This window comes from Cylas formicarius, unplaced genomic scaffold, assembly GCF_029955315.1.
Source record: "Cylas formicarius isolate icCylForm1 unplaced genomic scaffold, icCylForm1.1 PGA_scaffold_2__14_contigs__length_35257938, whole genome shotgun sequence".
Classification (NCBI taxonomy): Eukaryota; Metazoa; Arthropoda; class Insecta; order Coleoptera; family Brentidae; genus Cylas; species Cylas formicarius.
This window is the reverse complement of record NW_026844319.1, coordinates 20,163,268-20,189,956: the sequence shown is the minus strand read 5'-3', so window position 1 is coordinate 20,189,956 and position 26,689 is coordinate 20,163,268. Positions and strand designations below refer to the sequence as shown.

At 36.4% G+C, this 26,689-nt stretch overlaps 1 protein-coding gene across 1 annotated transcript; it reads left to right on the top strand.

Annotated features, from left to right (window-relative positions):
• Positions 1-26,689, top strand: LOC132698647 (sex peptide receptor; the record flags this gene model as incomplete). Its single annotated transcript, XM_060664840.1, has 3 exons — positions 1-375; positions 12,999-13,196; positions 24,015-26,689. Coding segments are annotated over 3 exons (1,167 nt in total), but the record flags the coding sequence as incomplete, so codon positions are not given.

The following is a 26,689-nucleotide window of genomic DNA, read 5'->3' as shown; positions in this document are numbered from 1 at the left end:
TCGACCGCAGATGCGTGCGGGTGCGACCTGAACTGCACGTCATTGATTAACCAGTCGTACGCCGCGTGCGGCAAAACCGTGAACTACGTGAACATCACCAACGAAATGCCGATAGCGTACGCGGTGCCCCTTTACGGCTACGTGATGCCATTCCTTCTGGTGATAACGATAATCGCGAATACTCTGATTGTGGTCGTGTTGAGCAAGAGACACATGCGAACTCCCACGAACATTGTGCTTATGGCCATGGCCCTCTGTGATATGTTTACTCTTCTAGTACCTTCGCCGTGGCTGATTTACATGTACACACTGGGCAACCACTACAAACCGCTGTCACCTATCGGGGCGTGTTTCGCTTGGACCGTAATGCACGAGGTGGGTAGACTTTGGCTACCGAGGAGAATTCCAGTAGTGGATCTTTGTACCGTGCGTTTAATTTATCTTGATAACATTTTAATTGGCTGTAACTTTTTTGTTTTTAGAGATATCAACGTAGACGAAAAACAAAATGTAGGGTTAGTAGCTAAGTTTTTTGTCAAGTGATCATATTTTTTTAAAGGGAACACCCTGTATATTATATATGTGATAATAGAATATCTTATTGCGATTACAATAATGCAACACACTTTATATTTTAGTCCAGTAAAAAATTATTTTACTATTCTAAATACTGCTGTATGTGACCACCATTTTCCCGAACACATTTCTCATACGCTCTAATTGTATGATGTCTTGCATTTAGTAACGTTTCCGGATTGTCTCTCAACTGTGTACGTGATTTTTTATGTGCCCAAAAGAAAAAAAAATCCAGTAAAGTTAAGTCGGGGCTGTTGGCTGACAATCCATAGTTCCGCCGTTCTCTATCTAACCCCTGGGACATTCCATGTCAAGAAAATTTTTAACTTACGCAACATTGTGAGGAGGGGCACCGTCTTGCTGCCATATAATCAGCGCTGGTATGTTAAGCGTCAAATCTTCTATATATTTTTGTATTTGGTGCTCTAAGAGTGGCAAATAATGATCTGCAGTTATCTTTTGATCTATAAATATCGGACCCGAAATATGCCCATCTATGACCACAGCATTGATTTTTACCCCTGGGTTTTTATTTCGTGTATTTGTCTTGGATTATTTAAAAACCAATGTAGCGTATTTTGTCTATTACAAGCCTTTCTTGTAGTGAGCGAACTTTCATCAGTCCATAAAATTATTATTCTCATTATGTATATTTAAAAAATTCAAACAAAATTGCATCCTCCTTTGACATTATTCTGCACTGAGTTTTTGAGTTTTTTGAAATTTTCAAAACTGAGTGGATTGATCCCCGAGAAATACCCGTTGGTATGGATGTGCCTCATGGAATCCTAATATGTTTGCTTTATTTTCTTTATTTAAAACATTATGAATCCGGCATTCTGGATAAAGTCTAATATACTAACGACGAGCTGCGGTTGCACTTTTATTATTCAGAAAGTATACTTGAAGCATATTACTTCTTTCACGGATGCTAAATTCGCGAAAAACCATTTTAACAATAATGACTTGGGCAATTATTCAACCATCAACGTTGTTTACTAATATGTCAAACAAACATATTATTTATATTTTTCATTCACAATTTGAACTTATATAAAAATTTAAATAAAGCGTGTTACATCGTAGCAATCGGAATAAGATATTCCATTAAACGCATATATAATATAAGGGGCGTTCCATTTTAAATATGATGTAGGCTTATATGTCAGAAAATTGATAGTGTTTTGTTTTATACGTCACTTGGAAGAAGGCTTGGCAATAACACTACATATTGTGTTTTGTTTACCTTAATATCTCTAAAAACAAAAAAGTTACAGCCAATTAAAATGTTATGAAGATAAATTGAACGCACGGTACACTTCTATCAGAAATTCCCTTACAAATTACTACTAAATACCATCTAAATTGCCACCAATTTTCTCTAATTACAACCACCTCTGCTACTCCAATGATATTGTTTTTATTAAATAAATTACAACAAGCAAGTAAATAATTTTTTTTTCAAATATAAAATATATATAAATATAAAATTCGTTAACTCACATTTCGAGAACAATAACAGAAATAACACCAACACGATAAAACAAAATTAGAGTTACTCTTTACAAATCTTCTGGATTCCTCCCGCGTCCTTCAGTTTGAGTTAAACGCCAGCAAGTTCGATTCATCCAGCATTCCAGACGATTTGTAAATAATATTACCGTAATGTACTGCAAAAAATTAATATCAAAATTCAAACAAATTACAAATTAATGCTATGGAAGCAACAAACAGTTTTGATAATGTAATCGAAAAAGACAAGCAAATTTTATGGGTATATAAGTGGTACCAGAAATAGGACAGTAGGACACTCGGTAGAACACAAATTCACCGGTCAAAATGAAATTTACTAAACTCGGTTGTTTAACAACCCTTTTAAGTGAAAACGATCTATCCAATAGAAAATATACTCCTTTTCGGACAATTAAACATATCAGACTGATGACTCAGCAGAAGATATTTTATTATCAATTTTGAGATTTTTTTTTTATTGCCAATATCATAAAATGAATACGGGAATAATGTTAGAGAACATGTCAGTCGGTAATTGATAATTATTTGGGTACAAAAAGGAATCTAGGGAATAGATTGCATTCTTCTCAGCTTTGTTGGAGTTCCTTTGAAGTTTGGGTTAGTTTAGAATTTCTTACTTTTACCAAAATTATCGCCAGCGTATTATTGTGGTATTTATTACTATAACTCGACCATAAAAAGTACCTAATGTTTCTTGCTCAAAATTGGCGTATTTATGAACACCGACCTACAATGAAAACACAGAGGAACATGAGCCGAAAGCAACCCCACCCTTCACTGTGTTCTTTCCATACTCTCAAAACATTGCTGACCACATATCACAAATTCTTCAGAAATGTAATGTTAAAACTAGATTTACCGCTCGTTCAGAAATCTCTTCTATATATCAATGCCAAAATTTCGCTTGAGATGTGAGATGCGAGATGCATTCCATTCATAACACAAAAAATATCAACTGTTCGAACAAACTAGAAGTCTTGAATGTAATCAATTCTTTTACCAAAGAAAAATCCGAGTATCCACAGAAATCCTTAAACAACCAAATAATCTTAACCGTGACTTTTCACCAATATAGGAATTAGTCATCCGGAAAAATGTTGATGTCCCTTCTTTGGCTTCGCGTCCCTCGAGTAGAACAGAGTGGAACGCATAGCAGTTCCAGGAAGAACCCAGAAGATTTGTAAATAATGGGTGTTTTTTTTTCGATGTATAGAACTTTAAGTTGGCATTACTGTTTAAGATGGTGACCGATTCAACAGCTGTCAAGTGATTTAAACTCAGTTTGGTTTGGCAATTCATCATGAATAGACTCACACCTGAACAACGCTTGCAAATAGTGCAATTTTATTTCGAAAATAATGGTTCTGTGCGAAATAGGTATCGCGCACTACGTCCATTTTATCGTCGTCAAAATCGTCCATCAGAGCAGAGCAGTTCTATTAACCATGAAACGTTTTCGCACCACGTTTACTCTTATTGATAACTCGCATCCCCAGAGACGCCGTACGGTGCGTACAGAATAAGCTATTGCTGCTGTAGAGCTTAGCATTGCGGAAGACCCGAATGAGACCAACCGCCATCGAGCACAGGAATTGGATCTGTGTCCATCCACTTTATGGAAGATTTTGCGGAAGGATCTTGGTTTACGTGCTTGCAAATTCCAACTCGTGCAAGAATTGAAGCCAAACGATCATCAAGTAAGGCGTAGATTCGTCGAATGGGCCCAAAACGAGATTGCCGTTGTTCCCGATTTTCATAAGCGAATTTTGTTTAGCGATGAAGCGCACTTCTGGTTGAATGGCTACGTCAACAAACAAAACTGGCGCATTTGGAGCGAAGCTAATCCTCAAGTGTATGTCGAAACCCCGTTACATTCAGAAAAACTGACTGTTTGGTGCGCTTTATAGACTGATGGAATCATTGGTCCGTACTTCTTCAAAAACGATGATGGCCAGAACGTTACAGTCAATGGTGATCGGTATAGAGCTATGACTACTAACTCTTTCATTCCTGAATTGAATAACCATGATGTCCAAGAGATGTGGTTTCAACAAGACGGCGCAACATGTCACACAGCTCGTGCCACAATCGATTTATTGAAAGACACGTTTGGTGACCGCCTAATTTCACGTTTTGGACCTGTGAATTGGCCTCCAAGATCTTGTGATTTAACACCGCTAGACTACTTTCTGTGGGGCTATGTAAAGTCATTGGTCTATGCGGATAAGCCACAAACGTTTGACCATTTGGAAGAAAACATTCGCGGTGTTATTGACGATATACGGCCACAAATGTTGGAAAAAGTCATCGAAAATTGGATGTCCAGATTGGACTACATCTGCGCCAGCCGTGGCGGTCATATGCCAGAAATCATATTTAAAATGTAATGCCACAAGATTATCTTTCGGATAAATAAAATTCATGTCAATCGAATAATCCATCGTTGTTTTATTGCAACTTAAAGTTCTATACATCGAAAAAAAACACCCCTTACTATTACAATAGCCTGTGTAAGTTTCTTTGATAAAAGAGTACTACGAGAATAAGGAAAATCCTTCCTTTCCTCGCAATTCGTTTTGCTTGGTAACTCACAAAAAAAGATGCGGTTAACCAGTTTAAAAACTTCTCAACTTTCCACATACCTAAGTGGCCATTTACGCGGTCCCCATAAATACCACTGATTGATTTATCTAAGATCCTTTCTACAAATGAGATTTTGAGGAAGTCACATTTGAAGTCCCAAAATTGACTGGCGCTCCCCCTAAATCGAAACCTACAGAGGGAAATCTGACACACGACGTTATCAACGTATTTTCTTCTTTTCAGCCGTCCTGTAGTTCGACATAAGGAGATATTATTCTATTCTCGTTTAATTGATTTATCAGAAAGAATTTTCGCCGAACGTGGGCGAAAAGATCGCTAATTGACTTGTTGCTGTCGCTCCGGTCTTTCCACAAAGGAGCGGGATTCAATTATGGTCGCCGATCGAAGTCTTTCGATATTTAATCCAGCACTCGCAGGAATTCAAACCCCGTCAAGAATTGCATTTATATTTTGCTCGACCGACGATTTCTTATTATGTGTTTGTTGAATTTGCAATAACCGTGGGAGTGGAAGAAAAAATCCCCGACAATAGCTTTTAAAAGAGCCGAACCAAAAATTTGTTGCCTCAAAGACTACAATGGCTTCTGAATACGTTTGAAGTAATGCTGGTAAATAATTATTTTTCTCCACAATTGAATAAAATTCAACTACAAAGTGATCCCTTGAATATAAAACCTTTAGATATACCCAAGTAATATTATTATATTTCTTCTAAGAAGCTTCTCACATGCGTAGTTTCGGTCTTTGGTGCTTGACGAATGGAATGGTGAATAAAATTATCTTCTGTCTACATTATTAATAAGTTACATTTTGGCAGCTGCATTTGTGTGCCGCCGAGTCTCCCCCATTGTTTTTTGAATTATATTATTAAAACTGGAAAATATTAGTGAAATACAATAATTTTGTCAAATATGGGTTTTTAATATCGCACTCAGGATGAGTTAGATGTTGGCTATATTATTTTGTAGATTTGTTGCTAAATTCGATTAGAGATTTGTTTAGATTGCTTCTTTTTAGTTTTTGTTAGATTAATTAATTAATTTTCAATTAATTAATTAATTAGCCGTTTTATCATATACTCAGTATGTTCTAGGTTTTGCAAAAAGTTTTGCAAAAGTTGACATTATTTTTCTTCTTGTTGCTGTTATTTTTGTAGTTAAATGTAGATCAATAAACAAAATATTTAAAATAAGTTAAATAAATATTTAAAAGTAATTTCTGATAGAAGTGATGGTTATTTAGCATAGAATACGTTCAGAATTAACCTACGAAAAACAGCATTCGCCAAAAGCAAGCATATTCCCCGCAATTGAGGAAATATGCTAGCGTAAGATAGGTTGCATACTCCGAGTATAGTGTTTTCATTTGACTACAAAAATGTTTTTTTCATTGTGAAAAAAACCACGCACCTCAGCGTAATCCTTTGCTTGCTTGTACTAACAACAGCTATTATTAACCGACCGAATAGTCCCCTGAAATCAATTGAAAACGTTTCTGGAATTCTTCACGACCCAATTTATACCGAAGAACGGATTTCTTACAATTTTCGTGGTATTGTATCGACTAATTGGATGGACACGGGGCTGACCTCTTTCGACAACGTTGTTTGTAACTACAGGGTGTTTGTTGAACGATGTACGAAAACGATCACCAGCACTAATTTTAGGTTCCATATCGTATAATGGTTAGATCTATGCGCGTCTCTTGTGTTGGTAGCATAAAGGGATGCGTTCCATATTATTTCTTAACGCAGCGATTGCTTACGAAGAACATTATTTAGCTTATTTCATTCCAGTGCCAATAATTTTCGTTAATTTGAGTTGCCGAGATAGGTGATGATGGAATTTTTTTTTCTACTCCCGTCTGTAATATGTCTAATTACACACCGATCTAATGTGCGGGAAGCGCCACTTTACCACTTCAGTTTTGTTTCTCAGGAATCTGGGCCACTTCGGACATTTCCGGGATTTTACCGCACGGGTTTGGGAGCAATCGGATGTTTTCGGAGATATTCCCACGCCTTGAATTATGACGTTTGTCAATTCTGACGGTCATGTGTTGTTTTGCGAAAATGTATCCAAAAACTAAAGGTCGTAGAATAGCATGTTACTGCAAGTGCAGTAAACGGCATTTGACTCACGAGTTTATTTGACACGAGCGGAGCAAGTGTTTAATAAATGAGTGAGTTAAAAAGTTTACCGAACGTGTTGCATACTCTACTTTTTCTACCACCGCTAGTTTTTGGCTACATTTTCGCAAAACAACAAGAATACATTCACTGACATTACTGTCAGAATTGACAAACGTCAAAATTCAAGGCATGGGAAATATCTCCGAAAACATCCGTTTGCTTCCAAACCCGTGGGGTAAAATCCTGAAAATGTTCGAAGTGGCTCGGATTCGTGGAAAACGAAACTGACGGGGTAAAGTGACTATTCCCGCATGCTAGATCGGTGGTAGGTATTTTACAGACGGGAGTAGAAAAAAATATAGTGTGCAACACGTTCGGCAAACTTTTTAAGTCACTCGTTTATTAAACACTCGCTCCGCTCGTGTCAAAATAATTTCATTGGGTCAAATGTCGTTTACCGCACTTGTTGCATAAGATACTATTTTCGTACTCCCGTCTGTAAAATGCCTGATTACACACCGATCTAGCGTGCGAGAACCGCCACTTTACCACGTCAGTTTCGTTTCCCACAGATCGGACATTTCCGAGATTTTACCGAACGGGTTTGGGAGCAATCGGATGTTTTCGGAGATTTTACTGCACGGTTTGAATTTTGACGTTTGGTAATTCTGACGGTCATGTCAATAAATGTATTCGTGTTGTTTTGCAAAAATGTATCCAAAATTTTATACACAGAAAAATGTTATGCGATATATCAGACAATTTAAATACTACGTGTTATAAGCTACAATTAAAATCTAGTGGACTAGTCAGTAAGTAAAGTGACATTTATAATTTTTTCAATTTCCCACAGAAATTTTACTTACCGTTCACATGAACTTTAGTTATTTTTTACAGTTTTTCAAATATCCATGTCTCATTAGTACAAACACAACAAAATTGAAGGTTAGGGCCTGCTTTTTCTTGCTTATACTATCTTAATAATGAAATCCTCTTAAAAACCCTATCGTTGGACGATTTTTCGTGCAATTAGAGTCTTTTTCTTTAAGTAAATTACTTAATGATCAACTGCAAAGTTTAATAAACAACATAACGTTTTAAAATTGTGTATATTCTTTTGTTTATATGACATATCCAATAATTCGTCTCTCCCTGTCTAACTTTCACAGTTAAAAAGGGACAACAAAAGCAGAACCGATCGGGACGATAAACGAATAGATTTAATGGTAACTAGTTAATGTTTTGTTTGAATGGTACGAAATTCAGTAATCCGATAATCTGTTATTATTTTTAATTTGTTAAATTGTGATTTTTTCGTGAAGGTCGTAGAAAAAGTATAGTAGGCAACCCGTTTGGTAAACTCTTTGTATCACTCGTTTATTAAGCACTCGCTCCGCTCGTGCCAAATAAACTCGTAAGTCAAATGCCGTTTGCCGCAACTGTTGCCTAATATACTATTATTTATTGATAAATAGGATTTATTTAAAACACGCCACTTCAAATTTTTTGTTGAATAAAAAAAATCGATAAAAGTAATAATAAAATACATAGTCGCAATTTCTTCAAAGTATGATACATGTTAACGTCAATGATAACGTTCTGTTTATTTCCTTTGCAGTCTCGCTATCATGTTTTCTGGGTGACTTTAATTCTCCTTGTAGGGTTTTGCATTTTTGGAAATCGTTTTACTTTTATAGGCTGAGTCGAGAGTTAAATGAAAGTGTTAAGGATAAGTATACTAATTATTATATTATAAGGTTGTTCGGAAAGTCAGAGGACTTAATTACGTTTTTTCGAAACCAACTTCACACTTAAGCCGCATAACCATTATATGTCTTGAGAGCTGATGTTGCGAGGCTTGTGTGTGAAAAAGTTCTATTAATTCTACGCAGTAGTTTTTGGTTGGTGCCCTTTTAAATATGGAGAGCAATAAGCAGCATTTTCGTCATATTTTACTTTTTTACTTCAGAAAAGGTAAAAATGCTGTCCAAGCGAGAAAAAAATTGACGGATGTGTATGGAGAAGGCGTGTTAACAGTACGCCAGTGCCAGAACTGGTTTGCAAAATTTCGATCCGGCAATTTTGATGTCGAAGATGCACCACGGTCTGGAAGGCCGGTCGAAGCTGACAAAGATGCGATAAAGGCATTAGTTGATGCAAATCGGCGAATAATCACACGAGAGATCGGTGAGAGATTAAATTTGTCGAATTCGACTGTTTATGGCCATTTGAAAGGCATGGGCTTAACCTCGAAGCTCGATGTGTGGGTGCCCCATGTCCTTACGGAGCGAAATTTGGGTCGTCGCGTTGACGTGTGTGATTCGCTCCTCAAACGTCAAGAAATTGATCCATTTTGAAGCGGATTATTACTGGGGACGAAAAATGGGTTGTATACAACAATGTTAAACGCAAGAGGTCATGGAGCAGAAAAGATGAACCGGCTCAAAGCGTGTCAAAAGCCAACATTCACCAAAAAAAGGTGATGCTCTCCGTTTGGTGGGATGTCAAAGGAATCGTTTTTTTTTGAGCTTTTGCCGGACAATACAACGATTAATTCAGAAGTCTATTGTCATCAACTGGACAAATTGAATGATTCACTTAAAGAGAAGAGGCCCGAATTAATCAACAGGAAGGGTGTAGTGTTCCACCAGGATAATGCGCGACCTCACACAAGTTTGGTCACTCGCCAAAAACTTTTACAGCTTGAATGGGACGTACTGCAACATCCACCATATTCTCCAGATCTGGCGCCTTCCGACTACTATTTGTTCCGGTCCCCGGATGGCAAAACCTTTACCTCAAATGAAGATGTCAAAAACTACCTGAACCAGTTTTTTGCCAGCAAGGACCAAAACTTTTATGAGAGGGGAATTATGTTACTGCCAGAAAGATGGCAAAAGGTGTTGGACCAGAATGGCCAATATATAATTTCATAAAATATTTATTCATTATACGAAAACTGTCTTTCATGTTCCCCAAAAAAAACGAAATGACTTTCCGAACAACCCAATAATATACTATTAATCGGGACAGGCGAACAATACCATTAGGGCAGTGAACGACTTAACAGTTTTTTGTTTAATAAAATTTTTAACACTCTATTTTCACACGCTTTTGCAAATATTGTGAAAGATAGCTACAACATGAACGAAATAACAGATCGAAACACTCAAATCCACTTACTAGGAAATTTTGTGAAATCAATTTGCAACTTCATCATAATATTTCTTGGTTATTTGGATAGCGGGACTCATTTGTAATGACCCCAACATCACAAAACGATTTCTAATATGGGCACTTCTTTGCAATTTCTCTATGGTTAGTAATTTATTTATATAATCATGGCCGTCGCCTTGCAAACAAGTTCATTATTAATCAAACGTTTTATCTCTCTTAAAGCTAAAAACATATACTGGCTTCTATTTAAACTTTGATATTTTGCCGCTCGTAAATAAAACGGAGGAAAAAACTAAAGTTTCAGGTTTTTAAATAGAAACTGTGGAGGACGTTTTGACGAGAACTTTTTGCCTCCCGTCTTTGTTTAGACCGGCGTTTCGCAGACAATGACAATTAAGGGCCTTAACGCGGAGCTCGGTGCGGGTGTACTTAATAGTCTTGCATAATTTAGATGTTTTTAATGTAAATTCGCTGTCTCTGCGGTACAAATTGCGGATTATTTTCTACGCCACTCTGCGGTTTCAAGCTATACGACGCACCCAGGTGATCGACGTGTCAGTTTAAAACGCACGAGAAACTCGTATATATTCGCAAAACGCCGGCAAATTTGTCTCTTAAATTGCGGCGCCCTTTGAATAAATCAGTCCTTATCACGTCCGGCATCTGCAAGGAAATCCGGTTTGAAATATGGCCCGACTTTATCTGCGCCGTGGTCTTTCCAACCCCTAATTTCTGTATTCAATTAGATTAAAATTGCGCTACCTTTGAAATTAAAAGTAAAACGCTGATCAAGAACGAGTCGGTTGATTTCTTGCAATAAAAATAAAAAGCTAAAAACGTGGAAATTTTTTTTCTATTCCCTATTCTAAAATAGAATGAACGGCTAAAATATGAAACAAATTTATTTAAAAATCAGGTATTGGATTTCAAGAAAGATGCTCGCGTCATAATTTTTTCATGTGAATTTACAAATTATTATTAATTGTTAATTAATTAATTATAATATAAATATAAAATATCATGCACTAAGCAGGCGTGCGTGAAGTATCACGTTAAAACATCAGATTCGTTAAAGTCACGGGTTTGGTAGCCATCAGATGTTTTCTTTAAATTTTGTATTTTGTATTTTGACGTTTGTCAGTTCTAACAGTCACGTCACTCAGTGAATGTGTTTGAAGTTTTTTTACAAAAAAATGTACCCAGAAAGGAAGAGTCATAGAGATAGTATAGAATAAAACACGTTGAAAAACTTCTTCAGTCAACTCACCAAAACTAACCCAAACGAACTCCTGACTAGAATAGAGCTTATAAAACTTGTTGCACAACATACTATTTTATACAATATGTTGAAAACTACGCTGCCAAACTACCAAAACTGTGAATAATGAATAATTAAAAAATATTTTTATTTTTACATATTTTTTTTTAGAAAATCGAGACAATACAATAATATGTCTCTATCAAAGAAATAGTTTTATTTAAGGCATGTTTTGCTATGATCTCCTAGATCTTTCAATGGCTTTGTAATTTTAAAAGTGGAGCTTAATATGGTCAAATGCTTCACTAAAGCGACCATAGTGATGGTAATAAAATAATCCCACTTCAAAAAACACATCAAATTTTTGGAAAAAATAAATTGAGAGTTTTTCATATTTGGCATGATTTTAGTATTAGATAACCAGAAATACATTTTTTTGACCTTTACCAAATACCAAAAAAAAACTTGACGGTTGAAGTTTGGTCACGTACTAAGAAAACATCCACTATAGTACAATTTTTACAGGTCGTTCAAGGGTAGCAGGTCGAATAGAAATTCCGCGAATTGGAGCTATAGATTTTCCTCGCTGTCTGTTACCAAAAGTTCAAATTGAATGAAAAGTGTGTTTAAATGCGACAGCGGGACGAATGCAAAATTATAAACTACCAAGCGGAGGAGTTCAAACCATAACCGTAGTCGAGAAAAGTTTCAATTTACTTTGACGTCAATCAGAATTGACTATTAATGTAGAAATGAATGTAGTTCCACTCCAGTAAATAAATAACTGCCTACATACAGCGTCGAAGAAATTTTATTAAAAATATTACACCAGTTTTGACAGGTTACCACGACGACGGCTGTAAAATTTTTTTTTTTTTGCGGAGCGAATCCCGAACACATTCGGAATCATAATAATAACAATAATAAAATTCGTTGTTCGCGGTGTAGAAAGTTACCGTGTTTAACATTTTCTGGAATCGGGGCAGGGATTTTTAGTTCCGAACGAATTGTAAATGTTTATTGATTACAAATAAAATCCTTTATTGTTTTTATAATTATTCTATAAGTATTTAGTATGGGTATATCAACTATTTTTCTAACCAAACCAAAGCATATGGCTAGTAGATATAAACGGTGTACTAAATTAAATGGGCACTATCTTTGTTTATTATTAGAGGATACGAAGTATACTTCGAAATTGAAAGTCATATTCATGCATAAGAAAATTGTTCTGTTGTCGACAAAAACTCTATATATGTTAAATGTGCATATAGATCTAAAATTATGAGACAAATGGGGAAGAAAATGGCGCAAAGTGGAGGATGTTGTGTGAAGTGTAGGGGGCGTGCTCGGAAGACCCCTTTAATATGTCATATATGTAGCAATGATTTAGCATTAGCATTCCCAAAGTTCAATACAAGCTTTTTGAATATGTGTTCTTCACCATTTTTTCACCATTTCACCCATTCGACTTAGCATTTTTATTACTAGTAAAAGAAATCATTTTAGCGCAAACTTTAGAGTCACTGTGCGAAAAATAACTTCCAAATCTTTCTAACCAACGTAAAGAAACTTTCACTTCGCAAAGTAGTCTGCGAGTTTTAAATCGTTTCGGAATGTTAAATTGAGCGTCCCCTGCTGAAAACGAGGGTTAGAACGTCGTCGCGCGAGTTCCTTCCTCTTTTAACTTTTTTAACTTTTAATTTTTTTTTCTTCCAGATTGTGCCCAACATGTTCCATACGGCCAGCATCTGGTTAACGCTGGCTTTAGCAGTCCAACGGTATATTTATGTATGCCACGCTCCCCAGGCCAGGAAGCTCTGCACGATGCCCAACGTGTACAAATGCGTGGGGTACACCTTGCTAGCGTCGGCCATCCACCAGTCCACCAGACTCTTCGACACCGAATATAACTTGGTAGGTAAGACATAAGCAGCGTGTCGAAACAAGTCATATAAAAAAGAGAAAAAAAAAACTATGCATGTGTTTGTAAGAAAAAGAAATATATATAATTTAATTACTATAACAAATGTTTAAGTCCTGGAATCTTTAATCTCCTAAACTCATGAGTGGACTAGATAAAAACCAAACGTTTTACCAACCATTCCACCGCACAAACCATGCTAGAAGCTCGATTCGTAGAATTGTTCAAATATCATTTATTCCTCTATTTCTTTACTCATTACAATTACGCATTTTCAAATCACATTACTGGAATGTACACTTTTTGACTAATACGTTTTTATATTATCATAATTTTCCTGTCTGTATTTCTTTTTTCAAAACAAATTTTTTGTGATGCTTATACGAAAAATTTGGCATCGCCGTCAATAAATAAATTAAAAAAATATCGTTAAAATATATTACAAAATATTAAAGTATAAACCTTGTCTGAAAAACCAAGAAGAAGCATTTTTTTTCGAACTTGTGTTACAACTTAACGATAGCACAAAAATGGTAGAGAAATAGCAAAATATCTTTGTTGTTGCATTCCGTCTTAGAATAATAGTTCTTTATCAGACTTACTTTCCGCCCTTTGTGGGTATCTCACTGTACTTGTCATAACCTTAGTCAAAGAGAAAACTGATGAAAAATGGATTTGTAGATTTCGTTGCAAAATATCGGAACCGAGTTCACTAGTGTCATCGTGAGCTGCAAGACTAATTACTAATGCTATACTTGTCTCTTACATATATAGGGTGTTTTTTTTTCGATGTATAGAACTTTAAATTGCAATAAAACAACGATGGATTATTCGATTGACATGAATTTTATTTATCCGAAAGATAATCTTGTGGCATTACATTTTAAATATGATTTCTGGCATATGACCGCCACGGCTGACGCGGATGTAGTCCAATCTGGACGTCCAATTTTCGATGACTTTTTCTTCCAACATTTGTGGCCGTACATCGGCAATAACACGGCGAATGTTGTCTTCCAAATGGTCAAGCGTTTGTGGCTTATCCGCATAGACCAATGACTTTACATAGCCCCACAGAAAGTAGTCTAGCGATGTTAAATCACAAGATCTTGGAGGCCAATTCACAGGTCCAAAACGTGAAATTAGACGGTCACCAAACGTGTCTTTCAATAAATCGATTGTGGCACGAGCTGTGTGACATGTTGCGCCGTCTTATTGAAACCACATCTCCTGGACATCATGGTTATTCCATTCAGGAATGAAAGAGTTAGTAATCATAGCTCTATACTGATCACCATTGACTGTAACGTTCTGGCCATCATGGTTTTTGAAGAAGTACGGACCAATGATTCCACCAGTCCAAAAAGCGCACCAAACAGTCAGTTTTTCTGGATGCAATGGTGTTTGGACGTACACTTGAGGATTAACTTCGCTCCAAATGCGGCAGTTTTGTTTGTTGACGTAGCCATTCAACCAGAAGTGCGCTTCATCGCTAAACAACGTAGTGCGCGATACGTATTCCGCACAGAACCATTATTTTCGAAATAAAATTGCACTATTTGCAAGCGTTGTTCAGGGATAAGGAGAATAAATCACTTGACAGCTGTTAAATCGGTCGCCAGCTTGATCAGTAATGGCAACTTAAAGTTCTATACATAAAAAAAAACACCCATTATATTAATTAATATTCATGAATCCTTAAATAAATACAGATAAAGCTCTTTGTAAGGGTGAAAAATATAATTGTATTCAGCTTCGTTCCGGCTTGGATATACGTGCTTTGGTACTGTGCTAGTAGAATTCACCTTAGTGTGGAGTTCTATAGTCTTTAGTAGGGATAGCAATTACCTATACAAAATCAAAAATTATGCATCGAAATCATGCTCCCCAGATCATCTTTCCGCTATAGTATCAAAATCGCTTGAAAGTTCGGGGTTTTTCAAACGTCTCATCTATTAAACTTCTCTACTGTACACTTGTTCACCATAATCTTCACTTTAAATATTAGGAATCTGGAAACTCATTATAAACATCGAATAAACTCGAACTGCTCTTTTGCGGACTTGCTGCGTAAAATTGGGAAACATGCCAAACTAATTACGGTCACAACATTCTTACTTTGATCAGTCCGATTTGTCAAACAATACAGAACCTAGACTATTCTGTTAAAAGGCATGTATTCCGTTATCAAATGAAATCATTCGTCCTTCAGTCCTCTTTCCACTTTTGATTCTCAATTTAAAACTTCTAATTAATTAAAATTATTTCGAAAAGGTTGTCGGTGCTAGTTAGTATTTGGTTACATAGACTTGGCAATTATTGTGGAACTTCGTGGGCACTTTATATCTCTTCGCAAATGCTTTTCGTAGTAAAATGGGTAGTAGCTTTCCTTCCTTATTTTCTCCCCCTGCCAGGGCATAACATTTTAGCGATCACGGAGTTACGGCACTAGAGTTTATGATTGATTCGAAGACAGCCGTATATATGAATGACTTGGTGGGCCTTCCTTTTGGTTAATGTCTTTGGTCAGCACTGCAATAATAACGTTCAGTTAGGGTGCATGAGAAGAGGCAGTAAAATTTAAACGTGCTTTATTTTCAGAATTGGACTATAAACGCAAATGGGTTTCCTACTTTGTTCGACTGACACAACATTCTCGTATCGTCTGGCGATAAATGCAAATACAGAATATTTTATTTATTCTGTGTACCTACTGTAACCATTAGATTTCTGGTTTATATGGTATAGGAAATTTTTCTTAAACTCTCATAGAAAAGTTTTGATTAAAGTATTTTGATTAAGTTGAGAAACGCTTTATAAATGTAGGCATTGAAGTAAACTTTCTCTTTTTGATGAAATGTTACTAAAAGTATATTCTTATTATATAAAGAAACGCATGTAAATAAAAATTTTGAACCGTTTTACCCATACTAAATATTAGAGATTTCGGCGCATATACTTTTTATTCGCAGTAGCAGAAGTTTTGTTTGCAGAATTTTTTTTGAGTTGTACACCTTATAGGACACTGCAGTTTTTTTAATTTCTACCAGATAAAACTTGAAAACATTTTCTCATACTTTTCCTACAGTGATAAAATATACATGCATAAAAAGTATAAAACAAATTCGATATATTTTGAGACTGATATTGATATAATAATAAACAAACTGGATAAAATCATTTCAATGATACGATTCGGATTAAGTTACTCCCACAGTAGCACAGAGTTCAATTTCAGGACCTCTGTTGTATCTCTTGACAAGTTGAAGTCAAATTTTCTCAAATCCACTTATAATAAGAAAACACCCAGCTGGTATAAATATTCGTGTCAATTAATTACATCAATGTCGAATTTTGATCTCAAAAACCTTTTTTAATGAAATAAAAATTACAATCTCAAGCAAAATCTTAAAAAAGGCAACGCAAGATCACAAATTTACATATTCTAATAGATGGCAATTGAAAACTCTGACACATACATCATTTCTACAGTTATATTTAGTCTTCCATCGTAATATCCATTCTTATCTGTTCTAATAAAAATGAAGTATATCGGAAAAAAATATTTTGTTTTGAAATGGCTCGAATTAAAATCCTGTTTCGTTTCAATTTTAAGTGTTTCAGTATGAAATTCAAACTGCTCCTGCAAGGGCGACAAACATTCTAAGTAAGCGGTATAATAATTATAATACATAGTTTGAATTATTAGATCAAAAAATAAGTTTTATTTGTTGGAATTTAGACTCTTATTATTACTGTAGCTTTTCGATTCATCGTCATTGCAATATTAACAATAATAATTAATTTTGTAAAAATTTTATACAATAATTTAAAATATCGGAATAAAGACTATTATTATTACAAAAGCACGGCAAATAACAGACTACTGCTCTGTTTTACTACTCCGTGTTCTCAGTTCCGCGCCATTATCATTGTCAACGAGACTCCCGCTGTGTTCCAGACCGTGACTTTTCATCCCGTTTCGAATATTAAAGTTTATGGCAAATAAATCTCGACAAACGACAGCCGGATTGTCCCTGTTCAGCCACCGTTACCCCGACATACCTTTCCAGCGTAATGTAAAAATATGCAGCCAATCTTTTGTCGCATCAGTTCGCAAAAAGAACGCGATGATAAAAACCGTACGCTCGGGAGGAAAGCGGCATACCTAAGATTCTTGCCTTTGCGTCCGAGCGAGCTTTCTGTTTAAAGAATACTGGAATTTTTACGGTTTGCCTGGACGCGTAGAAGTGGCCCTATCTATAGTTTTATCATAAACTGCTGTCATTATTAACTCTTATGACTAAAAAGCACTAATTAAAAAAGTAACACACTTATTGACATACCAGATCACAACAATTTTATTCTGAACAATTCAATCAATTTCCTCTGGCGTGTTTTATTTGGATCCAAAAGTTGGCACTGATTGACATTACTTAATAAATTGTACATAACCAAACCATGACACCAATTGCAATAGGCTTGGAATACTCAGAGCTCTAATTGAAAAAAAAAAAAGAAATTCCATTATATGTATATTAGCAAAATATAAATATGATGGAATGGAAATATATTAAAACCTCCCTCGTCTCATCGTGGCTACGATTGCCAGGTTCATTAGGTAAGTCAGTCTTCTAGACTTAAAATAATTAAGCTTCCTCTTTTTAGTATCTATCCTCTTGACAGCCGCCCTAAATAATTGTACGGTCGTCATCACAACATTCACACAAACTGGTAATTAAACAAATATTGTGGTCTGTTTACAAAACATATACTGTCATGAGCATGGATTCATTTGAATTAATGCTCGGTTCTCATAATAATAGTAATAATAAAGGTCTTTATTTCTTCAAACTTCAGAGAAAAGAAAAAGCCTTACAAGCTATTATTTATTTCACTAGTTCAACAAAGTAAAATAAACTATTCCAGCCAGTTAATGTGAGGAGAAATATAACTTAAAGGAAAAGAAAATAACGTGTGAAAACTTCTATGTTATATTTGGTCTCTGACATCCATTATATATTGATTTTTGGATATTTTTCAGGTGCTGAGGAACCTTATTGTAGTTTTTAGTAGCCGTATAAGTGAAACTCAGTTGAAAAACAGTCGTGGTGTGTCTGGGAAATAAATCTCTGTAACGTGTGAATATCCGGAGACCGGAACAAGTCTACATAAATATTTTGACTCCTTCAGGGTAATTGCTGTAACTGAAAACGCTCTTCCAAGTTTAGCCAACATGACTGGCCCAACGTTCTGATATGTGGTCAAATTTACGCAAATTATAGGAAAATCTCAAGCAGGCATTTGAAACCAGTGCAAACTCATTTTGTCTTTCTGCCTAAGAACAGGCCAATAAACACGGGGAGCATAGGAAAAGGTAGATAAGTGGGTCCGCCAGTTTCAGTTTACCAGGAGTGGTCAATATGTCTCTGTGACAAAAACGTTTTTCAAGGACTTTTGAGCTAATGAGGAAACGAATATGCCAATGTTTTTGCAGCATTCTGTAGAGTTCAGAACAGCTAGAATACGTAGTCTATCTTTGCCGAAAACAATAAGTTGAGTTTTCTTTTCATTAATTACGAGCCCGTGATTCTGTGAGACGCAACTCAAAGCTTCTAGATTGATTTTTTTAAGAGCCGCTGTAGCTCCCAGGTATTTGAAAGACAAGTAGAGTTGAGTGTCATCCATATATTGGTGAGAAGAGCAATACTTATCACTTAAGTCGAAGTTCCGATGCCCTACATGGGACAAACTAAAGACTTCATTCTCTGTCGTTTCTAATTCCGACCGTGCGGAAAAAAGATTTCTACTTCTTAACTCTAGGTTTGGAGTATGAGAAGATTTTTGATGTTCGTAATTTATCTGCTGATCTGTGTTTTTGGAATCAGAGTCACGGGCCTGATGTCTTAACTACTGCGCAGTGCAAATATCACCACTTGTTAAAAGTCTATTTCCAAATACTATTTTAGACGACAGGTTTTTAGATGTTGCTAGCCTAAGGTTTTCCTCGAGTATTTTCTTATCGAGTCTGTTCGACATACATAAATCTTGGTATATAAAAATTTTTGTTCCCTTCAATTTTGGCCCAACTTTTATAACCTGTGTCGGCGTTTTTTAAAAGATTCTTCTTCTTGACGTGCCATCTCCATCAGTGGAGGTTGGATATCACAGTGGCAAATCTCTCACTGTCTTCAGCAGATCTTATGAGCTCTTCGAAGTCCATGCCAGTCCACTGACGTATATTCCTCAGCCATGACAGTTTCTTCCGACCCAGCCCCCGCTTGCCTTCGATCTTTCCCTTGACTATGAGTTGTGCGTATCGGTATTTGTCGTTTCTCAGGATGTGACCCAGGTATGCAGTCTTACGGACTTTCACAAGCTTGAATAGTTCTCGTTCAGTTCCCAGCCTGCGCAAAACTTCTTCGTTCGTGGTATGCGATGTCCATGGTATTTTAAGTATTCTGCGATATGTCCACATCTCGAAAGCTTCTAGTTTATTAATGGTTTGTGTTTTTAGTGTCCATGTTTCGACTCCGTACAAGAGAGTAGACCACACATAACATTTTGAGAGTCTTAAACGCAGCTCGAGGTTGATTCGTGAGTCGCATAGGAGCTTTCTGAGTCGTACAAAAGAGTTTCTGGATTGTTCTATTCTCGATCTTATTTCTGTGTCTGGATCTAATTTGTTATCTATCAAGCATCCCAAGTATTGAAACCTGCCCACTTCTTCTAGTATCTTTCCATTTATTTGTATTGGTTGTGGGACATTCTTTGATTTTTTAATTACCATTACCTTAGTTTTCTTAACGTTTATTTTCATATCGAACTCTTCGCAGGTATTGCTAACGCGGTCGAGGAGTCGCTGCAAACCCACATCCGAGTCGGCGATTAGAATAGTATCATCAGCGTATCTAATGCTGTTTATGTTCACGCCATTAACCTTGACTCCCTCTGAGATGTCTGCCAGGGCTCTGTCAAATATAAATTCTGAATAAAGGTTAAACAGCAAAGGGGACAAGACGCAGCCCTGTCTAACTCCCCTGCCAATCCCGATTTGCTCGGACTTGGATCCCTCTATTCTGATTCTAGCGCTCTAGTTCCAATATAGGTTCTGTATTAGAGTAATTGGTCATCTCCAATGTTCGCTTCGCATTTACTAGAGATGCGGTTATGAATTATTTTCAGTAGGACTTTTAACGCATGACTCATTAAACTAATTAGGCGAAAGTCTCCGCAGTCTTTGGGGTTTGTTTTCTTTGGCGATGGTACGAAAATTGATTCTAACCATTCTTGAGGTATTTTGCCAGTTTCATAAATGCGGTTATAGAGAGCGACAAGCAGGTCGATGTTTTCTTCGCTTATTAACTTTAAGATTTCGGGTAATATTTCGTCTGGCCCTGGGCTCTTGTTTGCCTTGAGTTGTCTTATCGCGTACTCTACTTCGGTTTTTAGAATACTTGGTTCTTCCGCGTTCATGTCCGTCTGGTAGGGCTCTGCTCTGGCGCCTTCGAACAGATTCTTGATGTATTTTTCCCATTCTTGTAGTTTTCCCTCTGTGGAGTCTAATAATTTTCCATCCGAGCTTAATATGTTGTGGACTGCAGTTTTTCTGCTCGTCGCTGTAAAATCTTTCACTTTCTTTTGTAGGTTGAAATGGTAATGGCGTCTTCGCAATTCCTTTATTTCCGAGCATCTGTCTTCTATCCAATGTTCCTTAGCACTTTTTATTTTGGTGCGGATTATTCTGTTAAGATGTCTGTACTTATTTGTCATTAACGGCTTTACATTCCCTCCGTGAGTCCATCAGATTTAAGATTTCCCCTGTCATCCACTATCTCCTATTTCTTTTAGGAGTTGGTTTCAGATTTGCTTCAACGGCCCCATTTAAGATGTCTTTTATAGCTTTCCACGTGCTATCCACATCAGTGGTAAGGGCAAGGTCCCGAGAGACATTTGCGAGGTGCTCGTTTAGTTCTTGACTTACTTTTTGTTTTATTGTGACGTCCCTCAGAAGTCCCACATCTGGTTTTCCTGGAGGTTTTGGCCTTTCAATGATTTTCCATTTTGGTCTCACTCTGGCTATAACAGGGCTGTGATCTGAGCCAATGTCGGCTCCCGGATAGGTTTTGACGTTAGTAACTGAGTTGTGGAATCTTTTGTTTATAATAATAAAATCGATCTGGTTTCGGACTGTCCTGGTATTCGTATGTTGTGGTGACGTCCATGTGTAAAGTCTGCGAGGGTGATGTTTGAACCAGGTATTTGTTACAGCCATGTTGTGTTGTTGGCAAAATTCAATGAGCCTTTCGCCCCTGTCATTTCTGTCGCCCAACCCAAACTTGCCAACCAAATCCGACACTCGCCCTTGGCCTATCTTCGAATTAAAATCTCTGATGATGACTGTAAGATCTTGTTTCTTAGTAACTTTTATTAACTCCTCCAATTCTGTGTACCACGCCTCAAGCTCATCTGTGGACTTATCGACTGTGGGAGCATACGTCTGTATTATATTTATGTTCATTGATTTTCCCGAAAGCTGAATTAGCAGGTTTCTGCCAGAGACCGGGAGAAAGTTAGTAACCGCCTGACTGTATTCTTTCTCCAAAATTACTCCTACTCCATTGTGGTGTTTGGAGTCATTGTTACCGGTTATTCCTGAGCCTGGCCATGTAACCTCGCTCAAGCCGAATATTTGGATGCCCAGTCTGTCCATTTCGTGACATGCATTTGCAAATTTTCTGTAAGGTTTTCAGCGTAGCCAACCCGGGGATTCTTCGCACCCCTTGGACATTTAAGTCCTGTCGGGGACTAGGGGACATTAAATTTTGTTGTATTGCCATTGTGATTTTCTTGGGAAAGAAACACCAGAGTGGTTTCCCGTTGCCTTCTCTGGTTTTATATCAGCCGCTCCTAACATGGAGAACAGACGCTGTCTGCAGCCGCCCACTCTGGGTCAGACGCTGCGGTTTCACCATATCCGGCTACCCTCACTTGGTTTAGCCTGTGGGTCAACACAGTGTACCGGGGTGTGGCGCTTGGAGCCAACAAGTGAGAGTTGGGTGTCTCGTGAGGGCCAGTTATCTGAAGCTTCCGCCCTTCTAGGAAGCTTGGAGTGACCGCCCCAAACAAAAGGTACTACCTCTCCGACACACCCCTACACCCCTTTTAAAAGATAAACATCATTTATGTCATTTTCCAGAATATCAAGGTTCAAGGATTCATTAAATAGCTTTAATATATTTTGAAAGGGATTTATATCTTCAGAATATTCCAGCCCGAAAATTATTATATTGTTTTTCCTACATCTTCTTTCAATATTGGTCAGTTTGGATTCTTTATTCCGTTATTCTTTTATTTTCATCTTCAATTTTGATAAGAAGTTCCTGGTTTTCCATGATTATTTTTTCAGATATAGTTGTCGTAATGCTAGTCTTAGTTTTTAAAGCGGAGTTCTTAGTCTCTTGTAAAAGTTTGACGAAAAGTTTTCGATTAGATAAAACACTTTCAAAGTTGTCGACCATTGGTGCAAACTACGCTTTCTATATCCACTGACTTCTAATAATTAGCAGACAATAAAGCAAAAGTCAAACTCAATATGAGTATAAATTTTCATTCACTTGCACCACTCTAGCCACATATTAAATCGTACTATTCTGGGACGAAAATATGAACACGTATTGTCGAGATCTTTGTTATGAAATTATGACGCTTATATGGATTTTTTTTTTTGGACAATGTCATCATTACCAATAAAGTGGGTTTAAGTAAATTAAGTTTTGTCAAAAACTAAACAAGATTCGTCCTCGCTACGCTTTTGTAGAGGTTTTTATATTGTACAAATTTTGTGCTAAATCAGAATCTTTCTTCTGGTGGCACAATAGCCAAGACAAGACAAGACTGTTGCTCAATTAGGTTACCATAAAATTTGTGGAAATATTTGCCATTGAAAGTCCAATTGCTCAATATAATCTTACATATGGAAACAGTGCATGAGGTTTGTGTTTCGCGTGGGCCAACAGATCTTACTGTACTAGGACGCGCTCTAATCTCCGATATAACCATCTTCTCTGGTATATCATCGTTTGCAATATGCTCGCAGGATTGTTGCCACGAAAGTAATTCTTTTTTGTCTCTGATCTACAATGACGTTAGAATTGAGTGTCAGTTTGGACGGACGGAATTAATTTAAATAAATGAAAACGGCGACATGCCGTCACTGATACAAGTTAATCCTAACAAACATACGCGAACTATAAAAATGACAATTTTATATTCGCATTTTTAATTAAAAGTTTGTTTGCCAAACGTGACGTTTGGAGAATCAACGCCTGACACGGGATTACAAAAAAAAACGAACGAGCGTTCGCGATATGCAGCCATGTTTAAATATTGTCGCTGCACCCCGTACGCTCTTAATCCCAGTTTAGTGTGACGTCACATGATATATATTCTCCCATTGGTTAGAAAACACTGTGATCTCCGGTTGTGACAACAGTCCTGCTGGTTTGGATAAGGTTATGAAAAAAATAGGCCCTTTTTGCAGTTTGGACAAAATATGCATTCGGCATCATGGTCGGATCTACATTCACTTATTGAATTACCTGATGTCATTTCAATAACACCCTACGTATTTTTTTATTTTCAAACAAATTTTAGTTACTTTTGTTCATGTTGTTTATTTAAGATTCAAAATGTTGACCCAAAATGTATTTTTACCCTCGGTGGTCACTACTCATTTGACTTTTCGTATTACTTTAATTATCTTACTTTTTTTAGAAATTTATTAATATTTTTTGATCAATTTGTTCCAGACGGAAGTGACATGGAAGAACCAGACGGTATCGGTGTGCGTTAAAAACGACGCCAAATGGGTTACTGACTACGTCACCATTGATGTTTACTATATAACCTATTTCATGTTCCGGACAATTTTCGTGCACGTGTTGCCCTGCGTGGCCCTAGTAACGTTGAACCTGTTCCTGTTCAGTGCGCTGAAGAAAGCGCAGAAACGCAGGGACATCTTGCTGTCGTCGAAAAAAAACCAGAGGAACGAGTGCAAAAAGCTGCGCGACTCGAACTGCACCACGCTCATGCTCATCGTCGTCGTCAGCGTGTTTCTGATAGTTGAAATACCGCTGGCGGTGGTCACGATGCTCCACATAATTTCCAGCACGTTTTTCGAATTTCTCGACTACACCGTCGCCAATACGCTTATCATTTTTACGAATTTTTTCATTATATTAAGTTACCCGATAAACTTCGCCATCTATTGCGGGATGTCGCGTCAATTTAGGGAAACCTTCAAAGAACTGTTTATCAATGGCGAAGTCAGCGCGCGAAACGGTTCTTCCAGGTACTCGATCGTCAACGGGCCAAGAACTTGCACCAACGAAACGGTTTTGTAAATGTTCACATAGCACTAGAACGTCATAAAGATGTTTGTAACCTATCTAATCGCTTAATGTTATAAAACAGTTCCATAACTGTAATCATAACTTTACACATAAACACAAACGTTCAATTAAAATTTTTGAACTAAGCGTAATTTTATGGACAATTTGGCCAACCTTGAAGTTAGCAATTTTAAAATTTATTTCTTGTTGGACAGGACAACGCAATGATCATTCGCCCATTTTCGACTTCCGTCGAGGATACATTTTTCATTTCTTTGATATCGCAAACAATTAAACTTTGCATTAGGCTCACGGGAAACTATTAGAACTTAAAGCAGATCGATAACAATTCTATTAATTATACCAGATTCTGTATGGAGCGAACCATGAAATGATGAGTAAAACTTCTATAACCATTCCGACGTCCGTCAAGGAATGAGGTGGTTACATTGCACCATTATGTACTCTGACGGACTTAACAAAGCGTATCTGTAAATTGTTTCTATTTTTTTATTTACTTTCCACCGGTTCTTTGCATCTGGGTAGCCAGAGCTATAGCAAGCCTCTTAGCTTTTCAAAGAAACAAAGAAACCGATGTACCAGCCTCTTTTTTCTATTGATTATAGTTTATCATATTCAAAACCAGATAAAGTACGTAATATAAAACAGATAGGTTACGGTGTAAGAAGAGGCAGTTCTACCTTTAGTGTGTGAACTTTAATACTGGCCAACAGAAGTAAAAAAGAAGAAGAAGAACTTTAATACTGCAGTACTTTTTTTCAAGTTATGATTGCGATTATGAAAGTTCTTGAGGATACATTTAAAAACTGCTAAAATAATTATATGCGGTGTGTCTAAATTAAAACTCCCGTAAATTTTTCTAGTATTTAATGAGCATATTAAGACGATCAATAATTTTAAAATTTTTTCAGCGAAAATTTATATATTTTAAATTTTTAAAACAAAATGGACAGTATTTTTCATAATATGACTCAAAATTTAAAAAAAAATGAAATTTTTATTAAAAGCTTAAAAGATGTCTAATAATTGAAATCTTTTCATGAAGGCGTTCGAACGTGGTAAGACATAAAAGGACGACTTTACGACTTTCTGTGCTGTTTGAAATTAGGGAAACGGGGGGATAAATGTCGGCAAACTCCTCCACGTTTTATGCAGATGTTAAGTTGTTAGATGGAGGAAGAAAAATTGGAATCACTCGGAAAAAGCTGAGGAAACTATGAGTCACTCTGTTTCCTGGTACTCGCCTTGAAAATATGAAATCATGACGCTTAAGAAAACCGACTTCAATTATACTTTACGTTTTGTATTCTGAGTACAGTGGAGTATTTAGAGTTTTTCCCCTATTTGTTTGTAAATATAACGTTCGTTAAGTGGGGATAAAATACATATTAAGCAAACTGCTCACTGTTAGAGAATCACTGTCGATAGGTCTATGGTAATTGTACAAAATAGAGGACCCTGTATCTTGTATATCTACATATATACAACTAACCTGCATAATAATCTATAGGGGCAACATATTTATCGTTTTTTATTGTAGCAGAAATAAAAGTATTAAAGTGTAGAACTAGCAAAAATAGTTTAACAATTAAAACACAAATCAAATAGTTGTTAAAATAAGCACTCCAGCGAGTGTTTTCAATTTTCCCAACCAAATTACTTTGTTAACGGTTAAAAGTTTATCAAACTATAACTTCGATGGATTATTTTACTGGTTAGTTTATATAGATGAAAACGATTCCGATGACTGTTCTAAAGTCTTTTGTAATAATTAAAATTTTCATAAGCTAAATCAATTTAATTACTTATGAACGAACTATTTGTATCGTATTTATTTTTCCAGCAGGGTATATGTTAAATTATATGTATATTTTTATATACCGCGCGGAACTAGGAATGTTATTTACTCGCAACAAAGAGCCCTAATTTGGGAGTAAATAGCACTAACATTTTTTATTATATCAAATATTTCGCAGGTAAATATTTGATATAACCATCATCGAACGTGTATGTACGATTCTACGTATGTTGTGATTAAAAGTGTTTAATGTTATTTCTGTAACCATGGTCTA